The sequence below is a fragment of the Prionailurus viverrinus genome, chromosome X (assembly GCF_022837055.1).
Source record: "Prionailurus viverrinus isolate Anna chromosome X, UM_Priviv_1.0, whole genome shotgun sequence".
In the NCBI taxonomy this organism is placed as follows: Eukaryota; Metazoa; Chordata; class Mammalia; order Carnivora; family Felidae; genus Prionailurus; species Prionailurus viverrinus.
The window spans coordinates 79,971,028-79,984,143 of NC_062579.1; the positions used below are offsets into that span (position 1 = coordinate 79,971,028).

The 13,116-nt window shown below is 36.0% G+C and overlaps 1 protein-coding gene across 1 annotated transcript in view; it reads left to right on the forward strand.

The window, feature by feature from the left end:
* Positions 1 to 12,514, forward strand: part of RADX (RPA1 related single stranded DNA binding protein, X-linked) — a 92,454-nt gene extending 79,940 nt beyond the window's left edge. The window contains exons 13-14 of the mRNA XM_047844975.1: positions 312 to 473; positions 11,264 to 12,514. Of these exons, the coding sequence (XP_047700931.1) occupies positions 312 to 473; positions 11,264 to 11,394 (293 nt within the window). The 3' untranslated portion in view covers positions 11,395 to 12,514. The remainder of the gene's footprint in view (positions 1 to 311; positions 474 to 11,263) is intronic.
* The last annotated feature ends 602 nt before the right edge of the window (positions 12,515 to 13,116 follow it).

Genomic DNA, 13,116 nt, shown 5'->3' on the forward strand with positions numbered 1-13,116 from the left:
TCTACATGTCTTCATTTATGTGACCAGGCCATCCTCTGGATATTAAAATTGTAACCTCCTATCAGTAGGTAAAACATTTTGGATAGTTATTTTCAGCAGTGGTGATAAACTGCACTGAAGTGTCTTCTCTTTCAACCAGTAGCATGTATTTGTAAAGTTTTGCACAGCAAAGGGTTTAGTTCCTAGATTTGAAATCATGCTTTTATAGGTGTGAAGCTGTTTGGCACATGTCAGGATCAAACCAGCAAACCTGGCCTCATTAGCTTCATGTATTAACCCACTTTTAACAAACTGTGGTTTTTCTATAACAGGACTGAACCATGAGATAGCAATCGATGTTGCATTCCTGCCCATGTATTCTCCAGAAGATCTCCGTACATCTCAAATCGATACATTACTAACCTGCATGAACTACAGCTGTGTGTATCCGCAGGAAACACCTGGCAATGACAGACTGCCAAGAGCACTTGCAGGTAAGAGCATTTCAGTATTCCTTTCACCCCAAAAACAAAATTAGTATTGTAAACAGTTCCAATCTTAAGATGTTACCATGTAACCAGTTACAGCCTTAACATTTAATATAGTTTAAAGGGTTATTTGGCAAAGGTACCCCAAGACTTATATATGAGAGTATTTTTTTTATTTTTTTAAATTTTTTTAATGTTTTTTTATTTTTGAGAGAGAGAGAGCAAGAGCACGAGCAGGGTAGGGGCAGAAAGAGAGAGGGACACACAGAATCCAAAGCAGGCTTCAGGCTCTGAGCTGTCAGCACAGAGCCCAACGCGGGGCTAGAACTCATGAACACAAGATCATGACCTGAGCCAAAGTTGAACGCTTAACCGTTCAACTGGGTGACTGTCAACTGGGTGACTGAGCCACCCAGATTCCCCATATTTTTTAAATTTTTTTTAATGTTTATTCATTTTTGAGAGAGAGAGAGAGTCAGAACATGAGCAGAGGAGGGGCAGAGAGAGACACACAGAATCTGAAGCAGGATCCAGGCACCAAACTATCAGCACAGAGCCTGATGTAGGGCTCGAACTCACAGACCACGAGATCATGACCTGAGCCGACGTTGAACACTTAACTGACTGAGCCACCCAGGAGCCCCAAGAATATATTTTTAAATAAAATTATATAAATTAATGGTTTTTATTCCAGGCATACATTAAGAATTTTCTCTTATACTAGATTTCTAAATGTAAGTGTTCATTAGATTTAAGTGGTATGCACATGGAGCAGTACAAATTCAGCTCTTATTTTAACTCAGGTGAGATGATTTGTCCTTTCACCTTACAATTGCCTGAAATTTTAATACCTCCATAGCATAATATAGTGTGGTTGTTTTTTCTTATAAATGTTTAGTTATTCATGTGCTATGCAATAGATTCCTTGAGGACTGCTAGGAGCTTATGTAATCCCAATAGTGAAACCCTTCAACCGACCAATTGTTTAGGCTGCTACATAACAAACAACTTTAAATTACTTCTCTATTCCTGTGAAATTATGTGTCCAGTATAATTATCTACTTCCTGTTGTCATTTGTACTTCCTAAGCATGTAGTAAAGTTGCTAGCAGTTTTCACTGAGCTTATAAGGATATTACATTTAAAAGAGCTTCTAAGACAGCCATTATTATCTGGGGATTTTGCAGTGGGTCTTTGTAAGCTGATGAAACTCTTGAGTGTATATTGTTTTTCAACAAGTCTTATGAGCTATGCCTTTTGATGAAGTAACTCTTGGCAATAATGGTTACTGCAAACTGAGCTTGAATATCTGATTTGACAAGAGTCTTATTTTTTTTTCAGTTCATTTTTAGAAATAGTTTATTAGTTGACTTGCAGTATTACTTCCTACAATGCAGCTCTTTAGATTTCCAGAAATTCCAGATTTCTTAATTAGTTCCCTAATACATGGTTTAAATATTTATATACTCATTTTCTTACTTCATACAACATCTACTTCCATTAAATTTCTTCTGCTATATGTATGTTATTATTGGCATGAAATATCAAGGCAAAATTCTCAGCTACTTACTAGTTGCTAGTGCCAGTTTTTCTCCAGAAGTTACTAACATGGTCAAATGAAAAAACCTGGTACCCTTCTGCCAAAGCAGTTAATACTTGAGACATGAAGGGCAAGAAAATCAAAAGCAATCTAACTAAAAAAAATGAAAAATAAAAAAATGGGGCACCTGGGTGGCTCAGTTGGTTAAGTGTCCAACTCTTGATATCAGCTAGGTCATGATCTCACAGTTTGTGAGTTCAAGCCCTGTGTCGGGTCTGTGCCAGCAGCACAGAGCTTGCTTGGAATTCTGTCTCTCCCACTTTCTCTCTGCCCCTCTCATGCTCTCTCTCTCAAAAAATAAATAAAAAATAAAAAATAGAATTTTGATATTTAAAAAAAAAGCAATCTGATTTGTTTCAAGTAGAAGATGTCATGTTTTTCATGACAATGAATTATTAATAATAATAGTATCCATTTAGCTCTGTGCCAAGCATTGTGCCTGGGCATTTTACATAAGTTACAAATAATCCTACTAAGAGCCTTGAAAGGTAAACATTATTATCCCCTATTTATAGATGGCTAGAATGAAAAACAGAGAGATTCACCAGCATGGGTAACAGCTATCATTTCAGCTCAGATCTGTCAGATTCAAAATATTTTCGTTCTTTCCATAACTCCAAACTGAAAGATAAAAATAAGTACAGAATAATGAAATGCTAATAGTATAACATTTGTATCACCTTTTAAACATTTCTATAGCCTGTTTTCTTTTTTACTATACAAGCTATATATGATCACAATTCAAAAATTCAAACAGCACACAAAGTTATAGGGTAAAAGTGAAAGTTCTCCTCCCTGCCTAGGCAGGCCCATCTCCTGCTGCCAACTCACTCATCTCCTCTCTAGAGATAATCAGTATTCTTTGAATTCTTTAAAATATTATTTTTGCATATAACAGTATATATTTCTCCCACCCCACACTTTTTTTAAAGTCAGTATAGCTAGCAGAGTGTTCTATGAGTTTCAGGTGTACAATATAGTGATTCAACTATCCCATACATCACCTGGTGCTCCTCATGACAAGTTCACTCATTAATCTCCCATCACCTATTTCACCCATCCCCCCAACCACTTCCCCTCTGGTAACCATCATTTTGTTCTTTGTAGTTAAAAGAGTCTGTTTCTTGGCTTGTCTCTTTTTTTCCTTTGCTCCTTTGCTTTGGTTCTTAAATTCCACGTATGAGTGGAATCGTATGATATTTGTCTTTCTCTGACTGATTTATTTCACTTAGCATTTTACTCTCTAGCTCCATCCATGTCGTTGCACATGGGAAGATTTCATTCTTTTTTTACAACTCAGTAATATTCCATTGTACATATATACCACATCTTTATCCATTCATCTATCCATGGACACTTGGGCTGCTTCCATAATTTGGCTAGTGTAAATAATGCTGCAGTAAACATAGGAGTGCATATATCCCTTTGAATTAATGTTTTTCAATTTTTTGTGTAAATACCCAGTAGTGCAATTACTGGATCGTAGGGTAGATCTATTTTTAACTTTTTGGGGAACCTCCATACTGTTTTCCAGAGTGGCTGCACCAGTTTGCATTCCCACCAACAGTACAAAAGGATTCTTTTTCTCCACATTCTTACCAACACCTGTTGTTTCTTGTGTTGTTGATTTTAGCCATTCTGACAGATGTAAGGTGATATCTCATTGTACTTTTGATTTGCATTTCCCTGATGATGAGTGATGGTGAGCATCTTTTCATGTGTCTGTTGGCCATCTATAGGTATTCTTTGGAGAAACGTCAATTCATGTCCTCTGTACATTTTTTATTGGATTATTTGAGTTTTGGCTGTCGAGTTTTATACGTTCTTTATATATTTTGGATACTAACCCTTTATTGGATATGTCATTTGCAAATGTCTTTTCCCCATTCAGTAGATTGCTTTTTTGGTTTTGTTGTTTCCTTTGTTGTGTGTAAACTTTCTATTTTAATGTAGTTCCAGTAGTTTATTTTTGCTTTCATTTCCCTTGCCACAAGAGACATATCTAGAAATATGTTGCTATGGCCCATGTCAGGACATTACTACCTGAGCTCTCTTCTAGGATTTTTATGATTTCAGGTCTCCCATTTAGGCCTTAATCTATATTGAGTTTATTTGTGTGTATGGTATAAGAAAGTGGTCCAAGCTCATTCTTTTGCATGTAGCTGTCCAGTTTTCCCAGCACCATTTGTTTAAGACATTGTCTCTATCTCATTGGATATTCTTTCCTGTTTTGTCAAAGATTAATTGACCATATAGTTGTAGGTTCATTTCTGGGTTTTCTGTTCTGTTCTGTTGATCCGTGTGTCTGTTTTTGTGCCAGTACCATACTGTGTTGAATACTACATCTTTGCGATATAACTTGAAGTCTGGAATTGTGATGCCTCCAGCTTTGCTTTCCTTTTCCAAAATTGCTTTGGCTGTTCTGGATCTTTTGCAGTTCCATATAAATTTTAGGATTCTTTCATCTAGTTTTGTGAAAAATTCTATTGGTGTTTTGGTAGAGATTGCATTAAATGTGTAGATTACTTTGGGTAGTATAAACATTTTAACAGTATTCTTCTAATCCATGAGCATGGAATGTCTTTCCATTTCTTTGTGTTGGCTTCAATTTCTTTTATCAGTGTTCTATAGTTTTCAGAGTACAGGTCTTTCACCTCTTTGGTTAGGTTTATTCCTAGGTATCATTATTATTTTGGGTGTAATTGTAATGAGATTGTCTTCTTAATTTCTCTTTCTGCTGCTTTCATTATTACTGTATAGAAATGCAACAGATTTCTGCACACTGATTTTGTATCCTGAGATTCATTTATCAGTTATAGTAGGTTTTCTACGTATAGTATCATGTCATCTGCAAATACCGAATGTTTTACTTCCTCCTTACCAATTTGGTTACCTTTCATTTCTTTTTGTTGTCTGATTACTGTGGGTAGAACTTCTAGTACTATGTTGAATAGAAGTGGTGAGGGTGGACATCCTTCTCTTGTTTCTGACCTTAGGGGAAAAGCTCTCAGTTTTTTCCTCATTAAGGATTATGTTAGCTGTGGGTTTTTCATATATGGCATTTATGTTGAGGTTCCTTCTAAACCTACTTTGTTGAGAGTTTTTTTAAATCATGAATGGATGTTGTGCTTCGTCAAATGCTTTTTCTGTGTCTCTTGAAATGGTCATATGGTTCTTGCCCTTTCTCTTATTGATGTGATGCATCACGTTGATTGATTTGCAAATGTTGAACCACCCTTGCATCCCAGGAATAAATCTCACTTGATCACCCACACACACAGTCTTAAGGAAATACACATAAATGGAATTATAGTAAACATATAGTTCCATAACCACCTTTTTCCTCTTGACAATATATCTTGGATATCTTTCATATTTAGTATATAGAGAGATACTTCATTCATTTTAATACCTATAAATACATCACTGCGTGGATGTACCAAAATTTACTTAATCCCCTAGTGATGAACATTGAGATTGTTTCCAAATATTTTGGCTCTTAGCAAAGAGTACTGCAGTGAGTATCTATCTTTCTGTGTGTATGTATATATAATCTTTGTGTACTTACATACATATCTGTAAGATGAATTCTTGGAAGAGAAATCACTGACTCAAAAGATGTAGGCATTAAAATTTTTGTAGATATTGTCATCCAAAAAGTTTATGCCAATTTACACTTTTACCAAAGGCAAGAGTGCCACTTTACTCACACCCTTAGAAATGCTAGGTATTATTGTTCTTGTTAGTCTTTGGCAGACTGATGGCAAAAAGTTATTATTATCATTGTTTTCATTTGCTTATTTCTAAGCTTGAATATCTTCATAATGTTTGTCAGTTATATTTCTTCTTTCTATGAATTTTGTATGCTAGTTTTATTTTTCCATTTGTCTGTGAGTGTTCTTTTTCTTATTAATTTGTAGGTTTTCTTTGTATATTAGAGTTAACCCTTTATTGTGTGTTGCAAATAATTTTACACATTTTGACTAAATTTGTTCAGTGGGAGGATTCTTTTGGTATTTTAAGTAATTTTATTTTTATATACTCAAATATATCAATCTTTTATTTTTGTGACTGCTGGTTTTATGTCATACTCAGAAAGGCATTACTTAGTCCAAGATTATTTTTTTAATTCACTGTGGGTTTTGGTACTTTTATAATTTCATTTTTGTACTCATATAATCTTTATTATGGCAAAATTTACATAAAATTTACCACTTTAACCATTTTTTAATTGTACAATTCAGTGACATTAAGTACACTGACAGTGTTGTGCAATCATCATCATTATCCATTTTTAGAAGTTTTTTATCATCCCAAACAGAAATTATGGTACCATTAAATAGTAACTCTTCATTGCCCCCCTCTCCCCAGCCCTTGGTAACCTCTATTTTACTTTCTGTCTCTATGAATTTGCCTATTCTAGGTGCCTCATATAAGTGGAATCATATAGTCTTTGCGAGTCTGACCTATGTCACTTGGTCATCCATGTTGTAATATACAGAATGTAATATCCATGTGTGTAATATCAGAATTTCATTCCTTTTTATAGCTGAAGAATATTTCATTGTGTCTATATACCACATTTTGTTTATCCATTCATCTATTGATGGACATTTGGGTTGTTTCTACCTCTCGGCTATTATGAATAATTATTGTGAATAATTCTGCTATGGATATTGGTGTATAAGTATCTGAATCCCTGCTTTGAGTTCTTTTAGGAACATATTTAGGATTGGAATTGCTGAGTCATATGGTAATTCTGTATTTAACTTTTTGAGGAACCACCAAACCATTTTCCACACCAGCTGCACGATTTTACATTCCCACCAGCAATGCATACAGATCCCAATTTCTCTACATCCTCACCAATATTTGTTATTTTCTGTTTTTTTTTTATTTTTTTATGTGTTTTTTTTTTGAGAGAGAGAGAAAACACATGCGTGGGAGGGGGAGAAAGAGAGAGAGAGTGAGGGAAACAGGATCCAAAGTGGGCTCTGCACTGACAGCAGAGAGCCTAATGCAGGGCTCAAACCCACACACTGTGAGATCATGAGCTGAAGTCAGATGCCCCTGTTTTTTGTTTTGTTTTGTTTTTTAATAACAGCCATCCTAAAGTGGTGTCTCATTTTGGTTCTGATTTGCATTTCTCTAATTATGAATGATGTTGGGCATATTTTAATATGCTCAGTGGCCATATCTTCTTTGGAGAAGTGTATATTCAAGTCCTTTGACCATTTTGAATTGGGTTGTTTAGGGTTTTGTTGTTAATATGTCTTCATTTTTATAGTTTAAAATTTTAAACCATTTGGAATTTATTTTGGTATGGAAAATGAAATAATGGACCTAGCTTTATTTTTTCCAAGTAATTAGCTCTATTTCCCAAATCATGTGTTTAATAATGCTTACTGCTATAATGTCCTAATTGGTATCATCTTTAACTATGAGCTACAAGGATGTGTGTGTGTGTGTGTGTGTGTGTGTGTGTGTGTGTGTGTTAAAGCTCTTCCATATCGTGTTTCTGAAATGTTTATCAATGGAGAAGTTAATTCAATGCTTTCAAATAGGAAGAAAGTGTGTATGTAATGCACATAAACATTTCATATATATATGCACATACATACACACCTTCTTCCTATTTGAAAGCATGAGTTAACTTCTCCATCGATAAACATTTCAGAAACACGATATGGAAGAGCTTTAACACATGTAAAAATACCAATTTTATTATTCCCTATGTAATCAGGGTTTCCCATATTATTTTTACAGGCAAGAATACTGTACTGTATTACAAGATAGGTTAGGTGGTTTTGCAGTTACAAAGCCACTTCAAAGTCTCTGTGACTTAACACAATAAATGTTTGTTTCTTGCTCAAGTTGAGTCTGATGCAATCAGACATTAGCTTTCTTCTCAGCAGTGATTCATGAATCCAGTCTGCTTACATCTTGTTGCAGCTTCAGCAGGAACAAGTAGCTTCTAGGGTTGTCTAGGCAGAGGAAGGAAGAGATGAAGGAGACACTAGCTTTTAATTACATTGGAGTGGAAGTGACATACCATTTCTACTCACATTCTCATTTCCCAGAGCTTACCTACATGATCCCATCCTAGCAACAAGAGATGCCAGGACACTTTGTCTTCCCACGTGATCACCCATAAGAAAACGGAGTGAACACTCCACTGCCTTTTTCTCACTTTTTTGTATTTGTGACATTTCTAAAAGTGTACAATTTTTGTAAACAGTACTAACAATTTAAAGTGAAATTTAGAAAAACTCATTTTTTAGGTAAAAATCTGTAGTCCTTTTAAAAGAATCTCTATGTGATGTAAATAATAACATCCTCATTTCATACTAGGTTTTCTTAAGTAGAGACTGATTGTTGATGATAATTTGAGTGCTTGCTGTGCATCAACCACCATCCTAAGTGCTTTACAGTCTATTTAATCCTCACAACATTCTGTGATGTAGTACCAGATGAACAGATTGAGAGGTTGTCATTTGCTCAAAGTATTAACACAAGTAGGCAGAGCTCCTCACCTAAACAGTAGATTTACTTAGACTTCATGTTTCAGGCACTCTGTAAGTCATTATTTATAAAGGTCAATATATGATAACAACTAGAATTATTAGGGTTTGGGTTGTTTCTGTTGGCATCAAATCTTGACATCTCAAAATCTTTCCAAAGCATCTAGGTTAAAGTCCATCCCCTTCAAAGAAGAAGAAAGTTATACAGTAGCAGCAGTTGTTATTATACTCATTGTGCATTAGTGAACTTGCACAGTTTTAAATCATTCATCAGATTTTGTGACATGTCTAGCAGAGGTGGCTTTAATTGTGAAGCTCATGGGGCACCTGGGTTGCTCAATCGGTTAAGCATCTGACTTCGGCTCAGGTCATGATCTCGCTGTTCATGAGTTTGAGCCCCGCATCGGGGTCTGTACTAACAGCTTGGAGCCTGCTTCAGATTCTGTGTCTCCCTCTCTCTGCCCCTCCCCCACTCACATTTTCTCCCTCTCCCTCTCCCTCTCCCTTCCTCCCTCCTTCTCAAAAATAAACATTAAAAAAATTAATTGTGAAGCTCTTGAAGCCTAGGCTTGAAAAGCCCTCACTTGCTTTGGTACTCTTTTGTATTTTATATTATTTTTCATAAACAGCATGCCCTTCAGGTCCCACAAAACCTAGATCCAACACTGGCTTTTAGGCACAGGTGTTTTTTTTTAATGTTTATTTATTTTGAGAGAGAGAGCGTGCGTGTGCGCATGAATAGGGTAGGGGCATGAGAGAAAGGGAAAGAGAATCCCAAGCAGGCTCCACTCCCATCAACACAGAGCCCAACACAAGGCTGGATCTCAGGGACCTGTGAGATCATGACCTGAGCCGAAACCAAGAGTCGGGTGCTTAACCTACTGAGCCACACAGGTGCCCTGAGGCACAATTTCAGAGATGTAACCCTAGTATACAAAGGTTAAGATCACATGCCTCAAAGCCAGACTGTGTACATTAGAATCACCATGTGACTTTGCTTAAGTTACTTAACCTCTAAATGATTTCATTTTTTCATATTTAAAATCAAGTCTTTATCTAGCCACTGAAGTCTGTGATCCATTAGCTTAGTAGCTGTCAGATAGTGTTTTGAAAGAGTTTCCTTAAACACCTGGAAGCGAGAAAGGAAACCAAGGAAAAAATTATCTCCAGTTTTTGCAGTTGGATCTGTGTCACGGCACCCCTTCAGTGCTTACCCAGGCTGTTTACAACTCTGTCTTAGCTTTCGCTTCCTGCTGTGCGGAGCCTGATGACCAGCCAGAGGTGAACAATTAGAGTTTTTATCAGGTCTTTTCTGAGCATGTGTCCAGCACTGAGTGTACATATAGCCTTCTTGATGCCCCAGTATATACAGAAGCTTTTAAAAGCCCTTATTTCCCCCACATATCTTTTCCCCAACCCCTTCCTCCCCAGCTCTTTTAGTCTGGCTAATGTTTTTGTCTTAATGTGTTTTCAACAAAAGCCACTGGGGAAGCTACCCCAGTCATGGGAATGCTCCAAATCAGATGAAATGAAAGCAAGCCCTCATGTCTCCTTGAGCGAGCTGCCTTACAGGGCAAAACACACAACTACATCTTTGAGAATAAGTTCTGCATCGCACTATCTGGTACTAGCAGCCAGCACCAGGCGTGCCAGCTGCCATCTTCATGGCTGCTGCTGATACAGGTAGTAGGTGGGCAACGTAAAGTACCGCAGCACATTCTTACCACAGTGCAGCAGCTCTTTCTTTATTAATCCTTCCCCCATAATTTTAAGTTTGTGTATAGATTCCAGAGTTCTGCAGAAGTTGATCTGAGAGTTTTTGCCAGCCTGTGAGTTGCTTTAGTTGAGGGACCCAGCCCTGAAATTGCCTACTCTGCCATTTATAGCAGTGTCACTCACCTGACCCATTTTTGATAAAGCTTCTTGAGAGTATCCAATGCTAAGTGTTAGTCAATAAAGCTACTTCAAAGGAAATATACCTTATTATTTTTTTAATAAGCTAAGTTTCAAACCAGATCTCTTTTATTTTTTTAAGTTTATTTATTTCAAGAGAGAGAGCAAGTGAGGTAGGGGCAGAGGGAGAGAATCCCAAGCAGGCCCTGCACTGCCAGCACAGAGCCCGACGCAGGGCTGGAACCCATGAACCATGAGATCATGACCTGAGCCGAAATCAAGAGTCAGTCGCTTAACTGACTGAGCCACCCAGGTGCCCCCAAAGGAAATATAGTTTAAAAGAAACTTCAATTTCAAATATGTATTTTGCTTTATGTCTTGTAAGTTTTGTAAGTAATTGATAATTATGTTTCAAGATAGAAAAAATTATTTTTGTACTTCCTTGAAGTGTAACAATAAGTTGTTGACTTGGCACCATATAAATAACCTTGAAAACATGTAGACTGACTTTACCAAAAAAAATTTAACAAATAAATAACTAAATATGACTTTGGAATACCAGCCTGTATCTTGACATTATTAGTGGCATCTGTTTGATATATTCACTGTTGTGTGCAGAAGTTAGCATAACGTAACTTTGATGACTGTGTGATAAATTGGAGGGAAGAGAGAGAAGATGAGGGACAGTGTTAATGTTATAATAAGAAAAAAGTCAGCTTATGTGATACTAAATCCAAGTAAATATTTAAGTATTTTACAATACCATCTGCTTTTTACTTTCAGGTGATATTATCAAAGCTGTAACTAAACTGGATAAAGTGCACATCGTTGGTATCTTGGATATCTGTAACTTGGGTAACAATAAGGTAGAAGTCTACTTGCACAAAATTTATAGCCCAACTAATACTTCTTAAAAGTTGGCAGATGAATTGGTTACAGGTTATAACGAGGGCACTGCGTTAAAGATACTCTGTCATTTTGTTGGTAATTTTAGTACCTGTTTTTCAACAAGAATATTACATAAGCTTTAAAGTTATTAAGTGGTTTCATGTTCATCTTGTGTTTGGAGCTAATGCACTTCATTTAAAGTTAATTACTGAAAAGTTCATTAAAACAGATTTTGTGTATCAAGAAAATTTACCTTCTATATAACTATTATCTTGACTTGTACTAATTTGTGTTCACTGTTCTATTTGTGGTGTTCCTTTATTCAAAAGCCTCAGCATAAGGCATCCTGACTTACAAAAGTAACTTCTCTTGAACATTTAACATGCTTTCACTTTTATTCACCTATAATGGGAAATTTTGCATTGCTTATTTGAAGGTTATATTCTCCTAAAGCGGTCAACCTGCATTTCTCACAACTATGGTAGTTACTGTCATTTTCAAAAGCACACATGGACTGTTATGGTTCATTTGCCTTGGTCTTCAGTTTGGTGAACTTTACAATGAGTGTGTTAAATTGTCTTAAGGCTTTCCACTCTTTATTGTGACCTCATATCCTTTGAATTTCTAAGTATTTTGACCAGTGTGTGAGGTTAAAGCCAGAGGCTACATATGCCTCTATTCTTGCTGTGTTGATTTGTAGTTTTCGTACATGTAATGTGAGTTTTGTGAAAATTTATCTCATTAATATTTTAAGTATGCATTTTGAAAATATAAAACAGTGACTAAGGGAACTGATTTTATTCTGGTTATCTGTTTTACTTCATCTTAGCTATAAATTGCCATTCCACATTTGCAAAGCCGTGTGGTTGACATCTATGTGGTTAGTGGATGAGCCAAAATGACCATCACATGAGAAAAAATATTCAGTGTCAAGATCAATCTGATTGTAGTTCAGCAATTAAATTGTGGGGTTTTCTTCTAGCCCTGTGATTCAGTGACTTCATATGCTGTATACTTTAAATGTTTTTGTGCAGCTCACAAATCTAAAGATAGATGTTGTACTTTGTTCATAAATGTGTTCAGCCTTTTGTTCTTTATAATTGTGTTTAAATGGTAATTAAAATAGTGAATCCTTCTTGTGTTAAAATTTTGAGTGTGTTATTAAAGTTAAAACACAATAACTTTTCTGGTCTCTTGTCTCATTTTGAATGTATTTGATGTCTCTCCTCTGTATTTTTGGCCTATAATAGACCTACATGTACTTGCCAAATAGCCAATATGATTCTTCCATATGGTTTGAAGACTTATCAGATGGAATCTGGGTTTTTGTATGAAACTATTGCAAAAATTTTTTAAGTATTTATTTTTGAGAGAAAGAATGTGAACCAGGGAGGGGCAGAAAGGGGACAGAGGATCCAAAGCAGGCTCTGCACTGACAGCAGGGAGGCCGATGTGAGGCTCGAACTCACAAACAGTGAGATCATGACCTGAGCTGAAATCAGATGCTCAACCAACTGAGCCACCCAGGTGCACCAAACCATTATAAACTTTAAAAGGCAATTCAATTTTACTGACATATAAGTGTTGGGGAAGGAAAAAATTAATACTTAAATAGCTATTGACTAAAAACCTCAGGCTGAGATTTCAAAACTACACACTTTAACAGGTATAATTTCTGTTCTCATATTTAATGAGAAATATGGCTATTTTTGAAGTTTTAGGATCTTTAAAAACAACTTCCCTGGCGA